General features: G+C 32.9%; 1 protein-coding gene and 1 long non-coding RNA gene across 2 annotated transcripts in view; one reads left to right on the plus strand and one right to left on the minus strand.

Moving 5' to 3' along the window:
• The first annotated feature begins 4570 nt into the window (after nt 1-4570).
• LOC111086919 lies at nt 4571-13745 on the plus strand. The gene is made up of 2 exons (XR_002611635.1): nt 4571-4725; nt 13641-13745. It is a non-coding gene; the product is annotated as an uncharacterized LOC111086919 (long non-coding RNA).
• Nucleotides 13746-14285: 540 nt separating this feature from the next.
• The window catches only part of LOC106464065 (NAD-dependent protein deacetylase sirtuin-3-like), a 21756-nt gene continuing 14159 nt past the window's right edge, over nt 14286-21882 (minus strand). The window contains exons 4-8 of the mRNA XM_022391727.1: nt 20126-20358; nt 17598-17744; nt 15430-15644; nt 14655-14772; nt 14286-14441 (exon numbers count right to left, since the gene is read on the minus strand). Of these exons, the coding sequence (XP_022247435.1) occupies nt 14362-14441; nt 14655-14772; nt 15430-15644; nt 17598-17744; nt 20126-20358 (793 nt within the window). The 3' untranslated portion in view covers nt 14286-14361. The remainder of the gene's footprint in view (nt 14442-14654; nt 14773-15429; nt 15645-17597; nt 17745-20125; nt 20359-21882) is intronic.

The raw sequence follows: 21882 nt of genomic DNA on the forward strand, positions 1-21882 counted from the left end.
GAGTTAAGGTTAATTTTTCCTTTTTATTCTATGAACATCCATATTGTTGGTCAAATCTCTGGTATTCTTGAACATGTTTTTAAAATATTATCTTTTCAATAATGAAAAACATACTCGAATAACACTTGATGTGGGTCTACAGCGAAACTAGTCGTGTTTGTTTTGATGTTTTATTTATGAGGGTTTTAGGGTAATAAATAGCCGCGACTCGCAAAACATTTGCAGTAGCTTTCATACCCTCCACTTGAATTTTCCTTATTCTATCATTTTCTCGCGCGGCATTTAAGCTATGTTTTCTTGCAGGCATTATGTTAAATCGATAAATACTGGTCTGTTTGAAAAAATCTTATGCGGTCAAACAAACAAACTTACATGGACATAGATGAAGGAATAGTCAATAAATTACTTAAACTTGCAGATTATATTAAGGTCTTGAGTGTTTCCAGCTATGCCGATTTATAAAAGGATTTAGATCATTTAGTGAATTGGGCAAATACATAGTAGACGGGTTTTAATTACAATAAACTCAAGATAATGTATGTGGGTTATCATAATTTGAATTATAAGTATAATTTTCATGAGAATAACCTTAACAGTGTCAAGAAGGAAATGGATTTTAGTGTAATAGTCAGTCAGTCTCTAAAGCCATCCAAGCAGTGTGCTGTTGCTAGTGGTAGGGCAAATATGATTTTAGGTTGTATATACAGAAATATTGAATACAAGTCTAAAGAGGTTATAATTTCATTGTACAAGTCATTGGTTAGGCCACATTTATAATATTGTGTCCAGCTTTGGGCTCTTTACCTTAGGGAAAACATTGAATTGTTGGAAATGGTTACTAGAATGGTGCCTGGGGTGGAGGGTTGCCATACGATGAGAGGCTGAAATCTCTCTCAAAAAAAAATAAAAATAAAAATAGGGGGGTCTGATTGGGGTGACTAAGATTGTAAAGGGAATTGATAGTGTTGATGCATCATCTTTTTTCAGATGATGAATAGTGAGAATAGTAGGACTAGGGGACACAAATATAAATTTTGGCATGGTAGAAGTCATCTTTAGCTCAGACATTTTCATTTTTCTAACAGGGTGGTTGATCTTTGGAATGAGTTGCCTTCGGATGTTGTAGAGGCAGTAAATTTAAGTGAGTTTAAGAAAAAGCTTTAAGTATATGAAGGATAAGGCCTGGCTTTAAGATTTTTTAAACATTTATTTTAACTTAGTTTAGAAGAATGGAACAGCCGAAATGGAGCAATAGGTTCCATGTTGTACCAAAACGTTATGTTATGTTAACTTTATTTAATAAAATTACACCTACATAACTTTATTTAATAAAACTATTCGTAAAGTAAACAATAAAGTATGGTAATGGTATGTATGATAGTGTACAGAGTTTGAAACGGTTATAAACGTTTTGTGTATGACACGGTTTTACGAGTTGAAATAAAAAAAACTCGCAAAAACGAAGTATAAAATCCGCACTAAAGAAAAAACAGTTAAAAGGTCTTTACAGGAGTCTATGAAACTAAATTTTAAATATAAATCCAGTCGTCACGTGATGACAACGACGTTGTGTAGCATGCTCGTTTAAAAGTTTGACTGAGCAAAAAACAAGTAAGGTGATTCTGAATGGGAAAGCCAATATGCAATCCAGACTCTTTGGATAAAGGCATTTCTAACGTTATGAATTTTGTAGCGTTTGATCGAGAAATTTGCAATAAAAATTCCGGACAGCAAAAGACAAGCGTCTTATTTATGTAGATGCTTATTAACTTTGTATGTAAAGTTTTGAACTGTTAAAATGATGTTACACTACAGGCCGTCAGAGGGCGAACATAAACCTTTCTTCTTCGAAAGTGGTAGAGGTATCAAGAAAAATGGTAAGTTTGTTTTAATTTTTATTATTTAACTGTTATTATATTAGTTAGTTAAGAAATGCAGTGTGTTATGAGCCTTTGAATTTATTATAGTGTGATGTCCAACGGATCATTTGTAATTGCCATGTCTAAACCTTATAATTAAGAATATCGATGAAACTGCTAACAATAACGGGCAGTAATGGTCGTACTACAAATATAATGTTAGTAATAGTAGTTAGCCCTAGAAGTAGAAGTGCGTGGAGACTGGTCTCCGGCGGCTCTGCATTACTTGCCTAACCTGATGGAATTACGTCTGTTTTTGAGTCAGAAAACGTTTTCAAATAACCGTACTTTGATATCAAGTATCCTAAGCCTAAACTTTGTCAAAAATGGGCTAAATAATATAAGTAAAAAAATAAACAATTTTTTTTTGGCACAATGAAACTGAAAGATAAAATCTTTTCAATTTTTAGCCGACTAGATCATCAGAGATATTGTTACCTAAGTTTGTGGGCTGAAATAACCAAAAGATTTAAATTTTTATCTTTAACGTCAAAGCTCCATTGTACCAAAAAAACGAAATAATTTATTTTATTAAATTTTTGCTCTTGTTATAGTAGCACAATGTGCTTGAAAAAAATACACACAAAAAAAAAACCGACTGTTGGTATTACTATTATCACATAATTCATTATAATATAACAATTGTAAATATAACTAAACAATGAGAGAGAGGGAGTTAGTTATTTTAGCTTATAAGTAGCTAATAATAATTTTTCTAGTAATTTTATTCAGTATAACCAGGACGGAAGGACTAAACTTGAAGTAGCTGGGCTTGTCTATGCATTCCCATGTTATACTTAAATAAATCTTTGGGAGAAAGGGAGGAGGTTGGGAGTTAGAACTATATAAGAACTTTTAAGGTAGGGTGTATAGTTCTATTCAACATCTTTTTGTAAGGGTGGAGGTTGGGAGTTTAATTAATAGAAATATTAGGGTGGCTTTATTTCAATTCATTTCTACTTTAAGAAATTTAAGGGTAACTGCCTTTCTACAACTAGCTATAGACAGTGAAAGGCAGTAGAATCTGAGATGTTGTGGGTGCAAGCACTCAGCTTCATACCCTTATTTGATTGATTTTGATTTTCTATGACGGCTGACCAGATTGACATCGGTGTTTGGATATTATTTGATAGATGGGATATCCCCAATGCAATTGGGTGCTATTACCACAGACATTATCCACTATGACAATAAGTTGACAACCAGGAATGATAACGGTATTGCAATATTTAATTTTTTTCTCTATGAACTTCAGTATTAGGAATCGTAAGTATCAATATTTAATCATAATATTGTTGAAATGTACATTTAAAATATTTTGGGTTCCTTTGCATCAAATTTAAATTCACTACTTATCCATTCTATGTGATTAAATATTTGCTTTCTTGACATTTGGCCTATGTACTTGGTGTTTGTTTATTTTCTATATTACACTCAATAAGTGGAGCCATGAGTTTAGTTTTCGATGCATAAGAAAGTCTCTACCTAAGCCCAAGGAAAACGGGAAATAGTAATTTTTTTTCAGGTTTAATTTAACATTTAAGGACAAGGGGCCTGTTGGTGCATTGAGGCTGACACAACCACTAAACTTAGAAAAAAAACAAAAAACCTCTGATTGTAATTCAAATAATTATCAAGTCTTCTCTTGAATTCTCTTAACTGAACTGCATCCACCACATTTAAAGACAATGTATTCCAAAGTTCAAGATGATTGTGACAGAATTAATCTTTGTGTCTCCTTGTCCTACCATTCTCACCACTAACTGTGAAAACAGATGATGCATTGACACTTATCAATTTTCTTAATCTTAAACACCTCAATCTGATCCCCACTAATGTTTTTTAAAAGAGAAAATTTCAGATCTGAAACTGTCCTTATATTACAACCTATCCATCCCAGATATCATCCTGGTAGACTCCCTCTGAACCCTTTCCAACAGTTCAGTGTCATTTATAAGGTAAGGAACACAAGAATGAACACAATACTTCAAAAGAGGCCTAACCAATGAAATTATAACCTCTTTAGACTTATATTCAATATTTCTGTAAATACAGCATAAAATCCTATTTGCCTTACCACATACAACAGTACACTGTGTGAGTGGCTTAAAGGACCAATCAAACAAAACAGATTCTTTCTTTCATAATACTTAAGTTATTCCCACCAAAAAAGAAGAGGTAGGGAGGGGGGGACTAATTGAGATGTGAAAACTTAAGTATATGAATCGTAAGTGCTGGCTTTTTAAGATTTTTATTTTTAATTTATTTGTTAATAGTTTCAGTTTAGTTTAGAGGATGGAACAGCCGAGATGGACCAATAGATTCCATGTCTCAAAACGTTCTGTTATGTTTTCAAAATTATACTGTATTGGCCCAATCATAAGGGGATGTTTTTTAATTAATAATTAGGCTGTAAAATTCATAGTCACCTTATAATCATGGCCAACCACAGGCCACTTCCCCCTACTTTAGCCTATCGAATTCCTGAATATTCAGGTAGCATCCATCTGTGCATGCTTTCCAGATGTTTGCTCTAGATCAGCACTAATTCACCTGCAGACTGTTTAATTATAGTATTGATTTTGCAGACCTAAAAAGGACATCATGACACTCAGTTTTTTTTTCTTTCCATGGTTTCTGAAAATGGGGTTGCTCACTTCCAATGGACAGTGGAAGTGATTGTTTAGGCTGGAATGTAGATATCCCCTTGTTTCTTTGTTGCACACTGTCTCGATCATATGGCAGTTGTTTGGCTATGTATTACCTCTAGTTGCTATTCTCCACACCTTTTACCATCTCTGACCAGGTAAGTTCTTTTTTCTTTATCTTAATTTTACAGGGTCCTCTTATGCCTTACAGGATCCTGCTTAAGATGGCAAGTATTGCTTGTCCATCTTCCATATCTAGTGTTGGCCTGCATTTATAAGTAGGGTTTTATGGTCACATTGTGACTATTTTATGGTGATGTATGCCTCTGAGCTCTACAACATGCTTTCAAAAACACCTTTCTTTTCTTCTTTTGGAGTATGGGAGTTCTAGCTGCTGGGATTGTAGACTATGGAGACTGCCTCCTGAGTGTGACTAATTCTAATCAGTAGAGAGTAGAACAATGGTACTCTGTCAGTGCGATGCCGTTCACCCCTTTGGCTGGCTTTTTCCATCCTACCACTGCTCAGGTGTCAGGTTCCTGGGTGGTCTGGTGTTTGATTGGAGGACCAGCCAACACAAGTTCTTAGTTTTAGTTTGGATAATAAATTCCCTTTCTGCCTCCCTGAGCTTGAAGTTAAAATGTTAGGGACCCTCCTCCCACAGTGGCTTGGACAACACATTTCCAGTGCCACCTGGTTTTGGATTGGAGATGACCAAATGTGTACAATCTAATGTGCCCTAGCCATGTTAAACATATACCATTTGAGCCTGATGCAGGTTCTTGACTGTCCTAGCAACACTTCTTTACAGGCAAAGTGTGTATCCTGGTGCAGATGAGATGTGGTCTCCCATGCGGGGCTCATCTGGGTACAGTTTGCACTGGTCCTTCCATCACTTCAAGATGGTATCCTAGCCATATGTGAGAAGAGGTTGCATATTGTATCAAAAGTTAATATTTTACAACCATGAACATGTATTTCTGACAGATACCTCCACCCACCCTTTCTCCCCTTTTTTGGTGCTTCTTTTTTTTGCCTAATCTTGAAGTGATGAATGAACAATCAGTATATAGAGGGTGTTAACTGCACTAGGAGGTTGTGTTCCCCTCCTGTTGGTGGGAGGGGTTGTCACATGCTATTTGCATGCAATATCACATGGAAACACAAGTTTAGGTGGGAGCCTCAAGGCTAGTAGTAAGTGAGAGAATTTGCATATAGAGGACAGCATTGAATCGGGAGAGTTATATGCAAGAGAAGGTGTCTATCGGAAATACATTTTGAGTGTTGGAAAATGTTAACTTCCATTGAACAGAAGCTCTAATCAAGTTATTATTCTAGCATGGTTTTAATAAAGTTGAAAATTTTTCATTGTTACGTACTCCAGATTAGCCAGCAGTCTAGGTTGATTCATGAATTTAAGGTCAAAATATAATTCAAGGGAACTGGTTATTGTTTAAATTTGAAAGGATTTGTGAATCATGTAATTTGAGGATAGAAACCATTCCTGATGTTTATTCTTGTGAGAATATTTTGTTTGCCAAAATGAAAGATAAAATTCACTCAGAATAAAGTTTAGAAATACTGAACAAAAATCCAAAATTAGTATTCCAAACTAAGGACCCTACGTCTACTCCTTTGCTTTCGTTGGTCATCCACCAATCCGCTTGTGGTGACTGTAAGGCCAAATATATTGGAAAAATCTTGTTGATTTTTTTATCCTAAAAGTCTGATTTCTAATGATTTAAATAAATTTGATAGTAATAACAATTCACTTGTTTAATCTGATTCATGCCATAGCAGTTATTTTCCATGAAAATTGATATATTTTGTGCCTAGACTACTACTATGTGTGTCGTATTCTAGCCAGCACTAGATATAGCATTGTAGTGTGGTTGACATTATATTCTTCTCTGCTTTCACTCTTGGTTTCTTAGGTTTACATCAGTTAAAAAATGTGACTGTGAATAGAACTGATAGAAAGTGTACATGCAGACCTCAACTTGTTCTGTCTCATAGATCCTTTAAATATATAGTGTTACAGATTAGTTTACTGATAATGGAATTCATAGATTCTGAAGCATTTCATCAAATATGTTTACACTTGTTGCTGTGGTGTTTTTGTTTTAAATTAACCTTCTTTAACAATAAGGAGTTATTGATTTTTAATGTGCTACTAACACTGGCATGAGTTTGTAATGTTAGTGGAAAAGGTTTAACAACATAATCCTCTATATAATTTTGTATTTACTTAATGCTCATAAAGTTTGATCTCTCACACCAGTACAACGAGAATTTGTTAAATCTAGGTACTTTCCAAATGAAGTTTGTGTGTGTGTGTGTGTGTGTGTGTGCTCTATTGGGTTTTGATTATTTCAGTAAATTAAAAAAGAATGGGGTACCCAGTGATAACTCTAAGCACACTGCCCTTTTAATTTCACTATGATAGATGTACTGGGATTTATTGGAAATGTAAAGGCTGGCCTGTAGAAGTAAAATATCTAATACTTTAAGGTGTTAAGTGAATGATGAAACAGTGTAATGTTTTTAAGTTAATAGAGGCAAGGTGTTAAGTGAATGATGAAACAGCTTTAATGTTTGTGGCTTGTTGTAGTTTTCTTAATCCTTTATGGTTTTTAATATTTGTTAAATTTTATTACAGTCTGATATTGCAAGCAGCAAACTTGCACTTAATTACCTTATTTGGCTTACTATCATTTTATTGTACCTCTAGCCCTAAAATGTGGTATTAACAGCAGTTTTGTCTTGTTGATATTTCCTGGTTTTCATAATTCATAACTGTTGAAGAATTTAAAAAATCTTTATTTTAATAGATTTGAAAAATTACCTTCCCAAGGTTAAAGTGAGCCATGATTCTGTACAAAAACCTAGAAGAATAATGAACTAACATGTTCACTGTCAGTGCATCATCGGTGTTATGTTTGGTATTCTTATTGTATCACCAGTGTTGCATATTTATCTACCTTGTATAGAACTGATTTGGCCATCTAGTCCATTGGTGTCTAGTTGAAGATAAAAATGAAGTATTATGTTGCATGTATCACTGGTGACACATTTCGTGTGAGTGTAGACGTGCAACTACTTTGCTCAAAATAATTTAATAATGTAAGAATAAACAAAACATTTTATTGCATAGAAGCTTAAAATAATACAAAATAAGCATAAGAATGTGAAAGTGAAAATAAAGATGCATTTTGTGATGAACTTATCCAAAAATAAAATTGCTTGTTTGTACAATAAGTGCATTGAGTAGAAACTAATTTGCCTTTTTTTCCTACTATCCATTTTTTCTGGATACCTGGCCATTTCAGTATTAGGGGGCATGAGCTTGCTGACACTGCAGCTAAGTTTGTCCGCTCTGGTGCTGTCACAGTTGTGTCCATATCATTACAGTCCTGTGTTCAGGGCTTGGCTTCTCTCCAGTTGGTAGTTGATTTGGAGTGAGCAACATCATACCCTTTTCCAAATCAAACCTTCTGTTGTTCTTTGGTCATTTAGTTTCTGTAAGGATTAAAAGGAGGAAGTTGTCTTGGCTAGGCTACACATTGGTCAGTTTTTTAACTCACTGTTTTCTTTTATCTGGGACTGATCCACCAATGTGTGGCCTTTGTGACACTCAAGTCACAATAACCCATGTTTTACTGTCATGCCATCATTACGACTGTAAATGGCAGCACCATTTTCAACATGTACTTTCTATAGGTTTACTCCAGATGTTGGACGGTGTCATTGATGGTGACATTGTCCAACTTGATTGTGTTTTTCAATTTTTACGGGCCACTGACCTTTTTTTATTCTATTTAAATTTTTTACCTGTTTTTTGGCATTGTTTGGTTTTTAGCTTGGTTTCTTTTTAGTTTTTGTAGTATTTTACTCATTGTTTGGTGCAGACAGCCCCAAACCAAACTGTTTCTTTCTAGCAACGTTTGGTCCTTCTACTTCATATATCTTTGAATAATGGGTGTTACAACGTGAACTTTCCTGGTGGTTGTCAGATGTTCTTTCTTCTGTATCTCCATAGTTATAATGTCATCAGCCCCCCCCCCTGGTGCATAGAAGTAAGATTCATCACCATATCTCTAAAAAAAAATCAGCTGTTTTCATTTTTTTGTCATCACTTTCTTTGTTGTGTAGCAAGTAAGTTCACTACAGCTGTGTTCAGTAACAACTCAAACTACTTAGTGAGACCATTTTTGAAGTGGACTATAGTGGCTTGCTGTTTGGTCAGATAAATCAATGCCCTGTTTGCATGTATTGTAATTCTTCTTGTTTGTGGAGCTCAGTTTTCCATCTTTTTGATTGATAAGAAATATACCTTCCATTTATCTTGCCAAACACCGATTACTATACCATTGTTTTCCTTGGTAATGTATTCACCCTTCTTCATTTTTTTTATGATCAATAAATGGAACTGCTTTGCAACTTTGTCAATGTGCATTGAAGGTGAGTCTTCTTTTGAAAGACATTTTTATGCCAGCTCAACATATAAATACAAAATATCCATAGTAAGAGTTCTTCCTTCATTGAAATAGTCTTCCATCAGTACTTTCAGATGAATAAGAACTGTCATCCATATCAGTTTTATTTACATCTGTAAATGAAAAAAGAAAATTTAATATACATGGTTATTATAGCTTGTGTGAAGTCTAAACACTATAAATGATTTGTATCAGTAGCATATGTTAAATCTAAATCCCCCAAGCACTATCATGGTTACTTATTTAGGTAGGTATGTAAGTACAGTAATGTGTGTGACAGAACTATTTACCATAAGTAATTTCGGCAGTGCTTGGGTAATTTAGATTCACTGAACATCTCTGGTTTGTGTTCACCTATAATGCATTGGCATGTGAATTATATGATAATTAAACAGTATGTCAGTGCATCACTGAACACAAACTACTTATATATAGAAAGTTTTACTATGTTTTAATTGCCCTTTAATTATAAGAGGAATGTGGCTTCTGGAAATTACATATAAGAAGTCAGAAATTTGTCACAGGCATCCAACTTGCTTACATTTCAAATATTGTGTGTAAGACAGGCCAGTAGCAAGTTTTATTGAGAAAATAGTGTCAAGACTTCCTTACTGGTTTTTGAATTCTTTACTGCATTTTTACAACTACATATAAATGCTGTTGTACATAGAAAGCAATGTAAAAAATGTAATAATTTTACCTTTTGCCTTAGAGTGAGATTAGGACCCCAGATTTTGTGTAGAAGTTTCACCATTGTCAAAATATTCTGCTATGATTACTAGTTAACTTTTTTTTACAACTGGATCAAAGTGTGCACATCACAACCTTTGGTTTCGTTCGAAACTTAACTATTGTCTGTGTCCATAAATAAACTTGGCATCAATACATAATTTATAATTTAACTTTTGATATTTCAATTTCAAAAAGAAATAGTTAAACAATTCTCAAACTTCACTTGTCAGTGTCACACGATGCTCTTAATCCTCCTTTTTAAATGTTGACTTCATCTTCCTTTATGCAGCTTTCGGTGTCACACGATGCTCTTAATCCTCCTTTTTAAAAGTTGACTTCATCTTCCCTTATGCTGCTTTCGGTGTCACACGATGCTCTTAATCCTCCTTTTTAAATGTTGACTTCATCTTCCCTTATACAGCTTTCAGTGTCACACAATTCTGTTAATCCTTCTTTTTTTAAATTTTGACTTAATCTTCCCTTATACAGTTTTTGGTGTCCAAGCAATTAGAAACACAAACTATATGTAATTGCAAACACAAATCTAACAAGATATCAACAAACCCACTAGAGAAGCCCCTTACCTCTTTGTCTATCTTATTATATTATTTGTTAAAAGTCCTTACAAGGCTGCTTTGTTTTTAACCAGTTGAAAAAAACATTTTTCTTCTCTATAGAATTTTTTAAAAGCTATAATTTGGATTGTATTTGGTTTCAGTGATCATAGTTCTTTGTTCTGGGAGCTTGCAGACTTTTTTTAATCTGTTTCTAGCTTATTTAGAAAGCCATGTAAATTACAGTACTTTTGAGACCTTCTTTTCCAGTGTCCAATACATTTCTTATGTTCTAAGGAGCATAACTGTAAGCCACATGAACTTGTATTTCAACTAAGTGAAAAAAAGTGAGGCTAACACACAGTTAACAACTTACACTCGCAAAGATCACCTGGGTCACAAACTTTGCTCCTGTTGTTTGTGCCAGATGGCTAATGGGCTCTCACTGTGACTTTTGATAGTGGAGTGGTCTGAAGCACGAGTAGTAAAACCATAAAATTGAAATGAATGTGAAAAGATTAGCAGTTGAAATTGTGAATATAAGAATATTAAAAGTCTTGCTGAATGATACATTCAAAGAAGAAAAAAAGCTATTGTTTTTATACTTTTGTTACAATTAGTGTTAGGGTAGAGAAAATAACATATAAAATATATAGTTTTAACAGGAAAGAAATTATTAATTTCTGAAGCCACAAAAGTATTTTGATTCTTAGCATGAAAACCACCTTTCACTCAGTAAACTAACAGACAAATTTTTAGTAGAAATATGTTATGTCTCTTCAAAGAGATACTGTTTCTCAGTTGTTTCTTTTTCCAAGCACTTTTCAGTTGACTGCCATTCCTTCACTTCTTGGCATTTTGACTTTAAACTTGATAGGGTTATACCTTGGTTCGATATGTCCAGACACCTTTTTCTTTTTTTGATTTAAGCTGTTTTAAAGATTTTATGAGATCAAAGGTAAAACATTCCAAAAATGTATATTTTAGGCTCCTGTGCAGTCATATTTACAGCGATTAAGATGAAAATTGGCACAAATATGTTCATGCTCTAAACACGAACATGAAGTTTAGTTTTTAGGAGGGTCAGAGCTTGCAAAAACAAAAAACAATTTTGGGGCTTTTAGTCAGTTACTTGGTCATATTTTGACCAATTGTCATGGGATTTGATAGATTTTTCTACAGGCAACACATTGAAAAATAAAAATGTTGGACTTGATCATTTTTAGTGATTATAGGGGGGTCAAGATGCCACAAAGCATAATTTTAGGGTTTTTTGACAATTTGCTGTATTTACATGGGATTTGGTACAGAGATAAAAGCAGTTCTGGAATTGTATTTTGTTCAATTTTTCAGCAAGGAAAGTACAATTTGGGGTTTTCGTGAACTGTACATGGGATTTGGTACAAAGGTACCTTCTTGCCGGTCCCAAGCAGTGATTTTGACAGTATTCAATTTTTCTGGTGTCAAAATTGGCCATGTTGAGATTGCGTGGTATAGACATGTTGCATTCACCCTCTATGTAATTAAAAGATTTGCTTTTTTGTGCACAACTGATTTAATGCTTACTCTACTAAAGGCATACCAAATTTTGTGAAGATACAATTAGTACATTCATATTTATATTGTGTACAACTTCACACTTCCTGGGTGGGTCAAATTGACCCACTTTGTACAGAAAGTGTTTAAAAACTTATCTAAGTTAAAGGAGAAGAATTAAATTGGCATTCCAGATTGTGGAAGCTGTGGGTAGGATGTGAGCTTACATTTTATAGAAGAAAAAACTCAATGAAAAGTAGAGCCATGAAATTACTCAATTACATGTGAGGATCAATTAATGTCGTGAAAATAATCAACTAAATCAAAATATTGCCATTATGATTTTTAATTATTTTTGATGGAATCTCAACTCATGAAAGCAATCAATTTTTCTGATTATTACGGATTTCAATTATTCCAACAATCGAAGTTTTACTTAAGAATAATCCACTGATTAAATGTAGACAATCAACCTAGAGAAAAGTCATCCATATTAATGATTATACTACCTAATGCTTCTCGGAGCATTGACATTTTTCATCATTAGTCTAGTTCTGCTTCTGGCAAAGTTTTCAGAGGATTCCACTAAAAGTCACGTAATATAATTCCTTTTATTTCAGTAAATTTATATTAATTTTCAAGTTTTCTTATCAGTAAAGTGGTGGGGTAACAATAGGAAAATATAGACCATGTGCGATCCTGTTTCTAAAGATTTAACTTCTGCTAACTTAAAAGATAAGGAAACAATATTCAGACATTTCATGTGCCATACGACTGCTGTTCCACATATTGCTAAACCTCAAACAAAAGTAACTACAAATCATGCATGCACGAAACTGCTCATCTCATTCAGTGAATCACACCACAAAATAAGAAACCTTGTACTCAAACTTATTTTGTAACCTATCATGACTGCTTAAAAAAATATGGATATTGCCCAAATTTCAGAACCCACTTTGTATAAGCCATACTGAAAAGGAAATTCTGCAGAAATAAATTGGTTTTTATTCACTATATTTTGGGTGGGGAGTTAGGTATGATAAACATTTCTGATTGCCAATCACAAGCAGAAAATGTATGAAACAAGAGCAAGAGAGTGAGACTTCACAAGAAAGGGTACATGCCTTGACAGTCAATGAAAGAGACAAGCTGCTCATCATCAAGCCGAGACGGAGCAAGAGTGGCAATTTCACAGAAACAATGGAGGCATCTGTCATGAAGAGCACCATTTACAAGAACACAAGACCTTCATTTGATCTTTTGTTTAAAAATAGCTAAACATTGGCACTGTTCAGGTGATGATGGTTAGGGTTAAATAAATTTAACCTTCCTTATACCAGAGTAGACCAAGCAGAATATAAAGGCTTGAGTGGTTTAAACTAATCTCTTCTCTAAGAAAGACAGTTTGACAGCATTTGATGGACAGCAACATACCTCTATAAAATACACAAATTTTTCTGGTGTCAGCTCAAAAATCCTATCAGTCCTCTGTGGAAAAAATTTATTACAAAGTTTTCAGTCACAGCCATTAAACCTGAGTATGCTGATTCCATATTTTTATAAGGGCTGAAAGATGTGAACAAATAGACCCAAAATTAGCTTTATATATTAGATTCTGGCTTATGTTTACCCAATGTTATTAGTGAAAGAGTTATGACACAAAGGTTAACAGAAAAGTCTTAGTAGATATATGTATAGATCAACTTGTGTCATATATGTTTAAAATAAAGTATTAAACTTTTTTTTTCTTTATAGGGGGCCCACAAAACTTTTAAAATAAAACAGAAGTTGGCTAAGAAGATGAAACAGAATCGTCCTATTCCACAGTGGATTCGGATGAAAACTGGAAACAACATCAGGTAAGAGAAGATGTATCTTGGTATAAGAAATCAACGATTACAGAAAGAATGCATTGAGTAATTAAGGTGTTGCTACCACACCACTGTTTTAAGACTATACTTTTAGGTCAGGCTGTACATGTTTTTTCATATAGATGGCAAGTGAATTTTCACTCAACAAGAGTTTGTGAATTGCATCCAATACTTAATATTCGAGCCCCACAAGTCTTGATTATAGGGAAATATAACTTAAAAATGAAAGAAAAGCCATTAGTTTAATGTTGAAACTCTGGTTAGGTTTTTTACATAGACCCAAAGTTTTTCTACCACACTGTACACCTAAATATAAGAATTTTTTAAACTCATTAACAACATTCCAAAAATTAAGGAGAATTTTTTTTTTTCCTGTGTGATTTAGAACTTACTTTATTTACATGAAATTTATATTTTTTTTCCTTAGGTATAATGCAAAAAGGCGTCACTGGAGAAGAACAAAACTGAAACTGTGAACATTAAGGAGAGAGAGAACTTTTGTGCTGTATCTCATTTCCTTTTGTCAGTAATAAAATGCAAGTAAACTTATTATGTAATTAGAAAATTTATTTACTAAAAAATACAATTTTATATCATACAACTCATTATTTAACCAGTATCTTCTTAAAATCACTTTCCCAATTCAGTTTGTGAATTAGGGAATTAACATTTTCCAAGATATCACCTGCAAGAAGAAAAAAATATTAAATTTATGACTGCTCATTAAAAACAGATTCCATATTTGGTGGTAGAGATTATTAATGATAATATACACTGTTCTACAAGTTTTAAAGCTAGTTAAAATGATCAATGTTAATCAGTACACAATTTCAAATCATGTATTGTCTGTTTTAAGGCTCGTGATTGGTCATAGAATAATTGATATGCAAATACTTACCAGTCTGGATCACATCATTCTCTCCACCTGCCCTGAATGAACCCACAGTATCTCTGTTAATTAATAACCTGGGAATTTTTTTCCAAACTAACTCTGAAATGCTTGCAAAAGGTTCAACCTAAAAATATAATAAAACACTAAATGTGCTGTTTCTTTAATAGATATTTTACAAACAAAACTTTGTAACTTGGTGAAAATATTTTCTACCCACTAAGTAATGAAACCTTATAACCTGAGAATTTTCAAAAGATAGATCTTCCTTCTTCTGTGGTGAACTGAAAACGAACAGTTTGCCCCTAAAGTAAAAAAAAAAGTCCACCTTTTTGGACTGTGCTTGGTTTGTATCTGTTTCTTTTCCTAACACCGTGAAGGTCTTTTTTTTTTTTTTTATCTACAAAATTTGTAAGGGTTACAAATATTCTGAAAAATATCTAACATGACAAAATCAATACTACATTAACTACTGATATAAGAAAAAGGAAACTACATCAGTTAATTTATGATTATGTGCTTTTTGTGGACGAGTAAGATTTTGTCAGACATCAACTTATTAAACTTGAATAATAGGTCAATACTTCCTTCCTGGTATAACATCTATGTACAAAAACTACAGACCTTGTATAATTCAGTTTTAACACTGATGATATATAACTTGCATGTTATGGTGCTACAAATGACATCAGCTTTCTTGTCTTTCTTTTCTAAAATAAAATACAGGATCAAGACTAAATGATCGGTTACACAAATCATACAAGGCATAAAAAGTTAGGCTTACCTCTAATGATGTGCCCATTACAATTAACAGATCAGCACGAGGCATGTCTGTCATGTGGTACCAGAATCGTGCTGGAAGCTGCTCTCCAAAGAATGTAATGTCAGGTTTCACAACCCCCTTGAGAGAGAGATTCATTAAAAACGCTACTTTTACAGAGTAATAAAGCTCCAGAATTTCAAAAAACATCACTGATACTCTAAAATTATTGAATGAAACTGAAATTAATGGTACTTGTTAATTTCAGATCATTAACTATTTATTTCACCACAAGTCTATATATAGCATGGAGGTTTAAGTTACATTTACAATATAAAGTTGGTTTGATGAACTATTTATATACCTTAAAAATATTTAGTCACCTAGGAAAAGTAACTTTGTTGTTTATTAGCTTCTAGCCAATCTACAGATCAATATCCTGTTGGTATTAAATTATTTTATAAAATGTTTAGTGTTGTGGTGAAGTAAAAGCTATGAAAATATGAAATACTCGGTCATATTGTAATATAAAGAAAAAGTTTAGTGTCTACCTTTACTAGTAAACAAACTAAGACTGTTTATTTAGAGTAAATTATCATTTTCAACATTTTATAAATGTACCGTTTTATTAAGTTTGAAAAACTTTAGTGTATTGGATAATTGATGTAGAGTTAACAAACTAGTTTAAAAAGAGTCTGCTTAAATTCATTGAAACTGTTGTATGTACAAATATGACTTGGTTAACTAATGTTGTGGTAGCAGTTCTGGCTTATTAACTTTTGAGTTGTGCGATTTATATATAAAAAAAACAGTTACTGGCTTTTCATATTCTAATCTAAGTACAAATCATACATTAGTTTGTAACATTTTGGTTTCAATTTCCTTTAAAAGTTAATGTCTCAAATAACAATTTGTTTGTCAAAACATTTTATAAATTGTTTAAGTTTGGGATTTGTGAGAAACAAGAACATCTGATTAAATATTTCTTGATAGAAGTGAAAAGTACTTCAAGTATTTAATTATAAAGCAAATAGATCATTGAAATGATTTGTGGTTAAAATGTTCTATAATTTTTTTTTTCTCTCTCTAGGACAGGATATTTGCTGATGAGATACCAAACTGTAAAAAGCAGAGATGCAAGGTGTGTGTTTAAGTTTGGAAAAATAATAACAGTATTGTTCGAATGGATATTGGTACTATAGTTTGAAACTATATAGGTTAATAAATTCGTTAGTGTTCAGTGGACAAAACTAGAAAACTATGAAGTTTACTACTTATAATTTAGACTCTGCCGCTGTTATAATTATGTTTCAACTCTACGCATTAAACTTTTGTAACATACACAAAGAGTATTAATAGAAATCAACAACCAATGTCTGTTCTAAGAAGCATTAATTTACCAGATCAACTTCTTGAAGACTGATGCAGATAATTCTAATTGTTCATAAAAGTTTCCACGACATAGTTCTTCAACTCTCAAGCAGCTGGAGAATGTACTGGACACAGCACCTATGGATTTTTGAAACAGGTGCTGAAAACCATTGTCCACGTATGCTATATGGAAAGATGTAGGGAAGAGGGTGTGCTTTAAACATGACGGCACTTTGCAATAGAAACTAGGCTGCAGGGTGCTTTTGTTTATTTGTTATTAAAACAAATTACACAATTGGCTATCTGTACTGTCTACCATGGCTATCGAAACCTGATTTTTAGCATTACATATATATATATATATATAAGCCCTCAAACTTATGCTTAACCACCAGTCACCAAACAGAGCATGGCCATGTGTAGTGAGGCATTATATCATTTTAGTATAACATACTCTACCTCTGTTCATGGTATATCCATTTTTTTTTTTTACAGATCTTACAAAATATAAAACTTTCTCATCCTGCCATAATTCTTGCACCGCAGAAGGATTTCCACGATTAAAAATTTTGATGTACAAAAGAAAAATTTAATACATTACAAAAAAAATTTAGCAGAATACATCAAGACCTTGGAGAACCACAGATTGAAGCCTACGTAACAGGGAAAAAAGTTGCAATACCATGCTTCAGCTTTACAGCAACACTTGTTATTTCTTGGATATTAATTTACCAACACGAAATGTTACTTAAGAAGTTCTCACACAAAATTCTTATCATTTTCTTTGAATTTCTTATTTTTTAATGACTCAGAAACAAGACCCTTATGTGCCAAGGGTTGAAAAATTAGTATAACAAGTTTTCTTACTTTAATCTCCTCAGAAGAATATTTTGTTCCACACTTGATACAGGAAGCAGTGTTGAAAGAACCATGGGCTTCTACTAGTTTCTCTGATGGTATTCCTGCTACTGTAATAGTAGATCCACTATTGTTACTCCCAAGATTTCAAATATTTTATAAGCAGAAAACTTTTCAACTTTTAAGATCGAGTCATTTTTTATGTCTTTAAAAACATTGTTTTGGTAAGTTTCTGGTAAGAGAGCTCACAAAAACATTAAACTTGTTTTAGGCCAGTGTTGAAAATTGTTATGAAAATCAACTTAACCACAGATGGTCTTTTTTTTTCTTTTTCTTCTAATATTCATCTACATTTGTCCATTGCTGCTCAGAATCAGGGTGTGATTTTAAGCCACAGTGGACATGTGAAAAAAAAAAAAGACATCTGTAGTTAAGTTGATTTTTACACCAATGTTTAAGCCTATTGTTTTTTAATAGTTTGCTGGCTTTTGGCACTTAAAACTGTATCAGAACTGTTCTATCAACATAAGTATATATACATAGACAGTGGCATGCCATGACTGTTAGCAAGGTGTGCAAAAACTTCTTAGATGAGAGACAAAAATGTTGTCTACTTGTGTGTGTATATACAATAATGATTCACAAACCCTCAAAGCTAACAATAGCTCAATCAATAATACTTTATAACTAAAATTTAAGAACTTATTTGCAAATAGTAATAATATATATATACATATGTAATGTATTATAACCAAAATTGAACAGTACTTTACAAAATCCTGGTTTACTAGAACAAACTGAAGACAGGTCATTTTGTAAAGGCCAGTTTTATACTACTTGATACAGTAACAAGAGTGCACATATGCCACGTCATTGCAACTTCTGTAATGTTGTAGTTAGATACAACTGAAAGGTCGATAAAATAAAAATAATATATATATAATGTTATGAGATTTTAGCTATTTAGACTATAAACATTTGTGGTTTCTTGTTATAATTTGTAGTCATTTTTATGTTGGTTACGAGGTTGGTCAAATCAACCAAACCCTTACAGAGATACATTAGTGAAAATAACAGGTAAAATGTAAAATATTTTCTAAAAGAAAAAGTTTGATAATTATCTGGAGGTTATAAAGATTTTGCATGTGAAATCTGACAATTTTCTGATGCATAAAAGTAATTTTTATCTTCAAATCAAAATTACTTTGCATAGTCAACATTTGAAAAAAAAAATGGATGAGCAAAGCATTACATAAAAAATCTGACCTTTTGTGTACGAAAGCCTTGTAATGTTTACTGATAATCTGCAAAATTTTGTGAACATACGCTTACTGTATTAAAAGTTATAGTATGGAAACTATAACAAACACAAAATGGTTACAAGGTTGGTTCCTGGGACCAAGCCCACAGTGAGAGAGTTAATGGCCAGTTTCCATCATGAATGATTCAACTTATAATTGCACACACCTTAGCTACTGTTTTTAAACATAAGCCACATTGAGAGACACACCACTACAGGTTGCCATAGGCAATAGCACTGCATGGGTTGACCAGATTTTTAAATATGGGCCTATATATATATAGTTTCATATTTTTCGAAATTACTCAATTCTGGGACTTGTCACTGTATACAAATCAGAATTACATAATGTAAAATCAAAAATAAACTCAAATTTTCTTTGGAACTCTTGATAATAAAAAAACAACAACTTAGTGTACAATTTAAAATCCCTTCTTTTATTTTTAATTCTTTTAGACTCACTTGGAAGAACCAAAGATAAGTTCACAGATTGTGTTAAATTAGCATAACCAAGATTTATTTACTATGTATTAATATTTTTAGTGTAACTACAACTTTTCATGATCATTAACCACTACCGTGAAAGAGTAGGGTTACATTTTCAACACACAGAGAGTTCGAAAGGCCCTGCAGCAAGAGGTAAGAACGTGAATTTGATGGTAAGAAATTAACAACTTTGCAACGGTCTAATCCACCGAGTTAATTTTGAGCATTTTGAAAGATGAACAGAAAAATAAAACCTACAATTGGGAAAAAGAAATTGACTCTACAGAAGACATCTATTGTTAATGTAAGTATTTCTATCCTCTGATATACATGTGGTCTTTAATATATAGCTCAATGCATACACAGTTTCTTAAACCAAAGAATCAACACTTGGGATAGGAATACAGACAATAATGGTGCAGAATTAATAGTATACTGGTGCAATACATAAACATTACATGTCCATACAGTAATGAAGTACTACAGAGTGGAAATACTTTGTCACCTATGGAATGAAATTGAACAAAAACTTCTTTAAATTAGTGTACATTAGTTGGGGCACAGACCATGTACTTAAAAGATTAGGCATTCAAATAGTAAATTTTAAAAAAGTCCCCCTTTTCACAGTAAATGCTTATAGTAAAAACACTATTCATCATTAGAGCCCCATCTGTACCACGTCACATTGCACATGATAAAACTTACACCTTTCCAGTCCATCTATATTCTGAGTATACATTCTGAGCAATTTCTTCTTCTCATGTAAAAGTTTCACAAAATAATGGACTTCATTTGGGGAATAATTTCCTGGGTATAGTTCTTTGGCTAGTGCAAAAAAGGGTCTTTGGTCCATGTAGAAGTAATCAATGTCAAACACTGCCTCTGGATATGGCAAGTTATACTTCTGAATGTTATCATACAATCCTGTACCAGGAGACCTGTAATCCAAACATAGCAACAAGTCACTACACAGAAAATAATATAAGGTGTTCATTATAGCTATCTTTAGTTCAATTGTTTAATGATCTTAACAGATAATAATCTCTTCATCAAGTTCAAAAGAAGTCTACATTGTTGTTATAATGGTATACCAACAATATATGTAAATGAGCAAACAATGTTTTTATCAAGTCCAAAAGAAGCCTGCATAGTTGTCATCCTGGTGTAATGGCAATATACCTAACTGAACAAACTGTCATTATCAAGTCCAAAAGAAGCCTACATTGTTGTCATAGCAGTGTACTGAGGATTTTCTTAACAAGAACTGTTGCTAAGGGCACATCACTCATTTAATAGTTGTAAATTTTCTAAAACAAACAGTAAAAGTTTGAAACCTACGTCCCAATTTGCTGGGCCACAAACTTCTGGAATCGCTTCAATGGATTATGAAAACAGAATGAGCTCTTAAATCTCGGAAATTATACACTGTCATTTTTATAGTGTAAAGATATCATTGTTCATCAGCAGTTTTCCGAAAGACAGCTTTAAAGATGTACTCACTACTTAAAGTAACTGTTAATTCCAAACAGTTAACAAATAAACCTTAAATGTGAAATCAAACAGGAAAAATTCATTCAACTCTCTCATGCATTGTGTAAGGGTCTCCTAGCCATACCACAAACAAACCATCAAGGGAATGGGCAACAGAAAATATATTAACAGACCACTACCATACACACAGCTGGAAAAACTAGGGGCAATTTTTACACCTAGAGCAGGAATATCAACAAAAGAATATAATATATAATATATATCTGTGTGTGGTATGACTGGATTCCTTGAATGAAGTGTCTACAATCACAGATATGACACTCAACTTACAGAACTAATAGCTGCACATAAAAAGCGAGATGTTCTTTCTATTAGAGCTTATTCCAGACATAAACAACGTAATCTTGGTTGTCGTACTGTAAATTTTTAGGTTATATATATATTGTGTTTTATTAATAAATTTATACTGTCATAAGTTAGTTCTTTAGAATAAACTCATAACAATCATGTACAATTAAACGTGTGTAAGTTTGTTTTGGTTAACTGATGAAAAAAGTGCAAATTGTGTTTATAAAACACCACCAATGTTATACTGTGTTTAATCCCCCCCCCAACTTGATTTACCTTGACATATGACCCATGACCTTATAAAGTTTGAGCAAAATCCATCCACCCAATCTTTAATTTCACCTCTTGAACTCTTTGTGAGCCAACCTGGTTTTTTAACTTGTAGCTACCCTTTTCTTTCTATAAGGAATATGTTTACATTGAATATTTAAATACTTATCTTTAAAAAATTTCCACATCTGATCAATCAATGTCTCCAAATAACTCAGCTGCCCAATTTACATCCCTTCAAAATTTGCTTTTTTGAAACTTGTAACCAAAATATCATTATTCCTCATCTCAATGTGCAGCAAGACATTGAACCTAATAGAGCAATGGTCACTTACTGCCAGATGTTCCCTAAT

The sequence above is a fragment of the Limulus polyphemus genome, unplaced genomic scaffold (assembly GCF_000517525.1).
Source record: "Limulus polyphemus unplaced genomic scaffold, Limulus_polyphemus-2.1.2 Scaffold1552, whole genome shotgun sequence".
NCBI classification, from domain to species: Eukaryota; Metazoa; Arthropoda; class Merostomata; order Xiphosura; family Limulidae; genus Limulus; species Limulus polyphemus.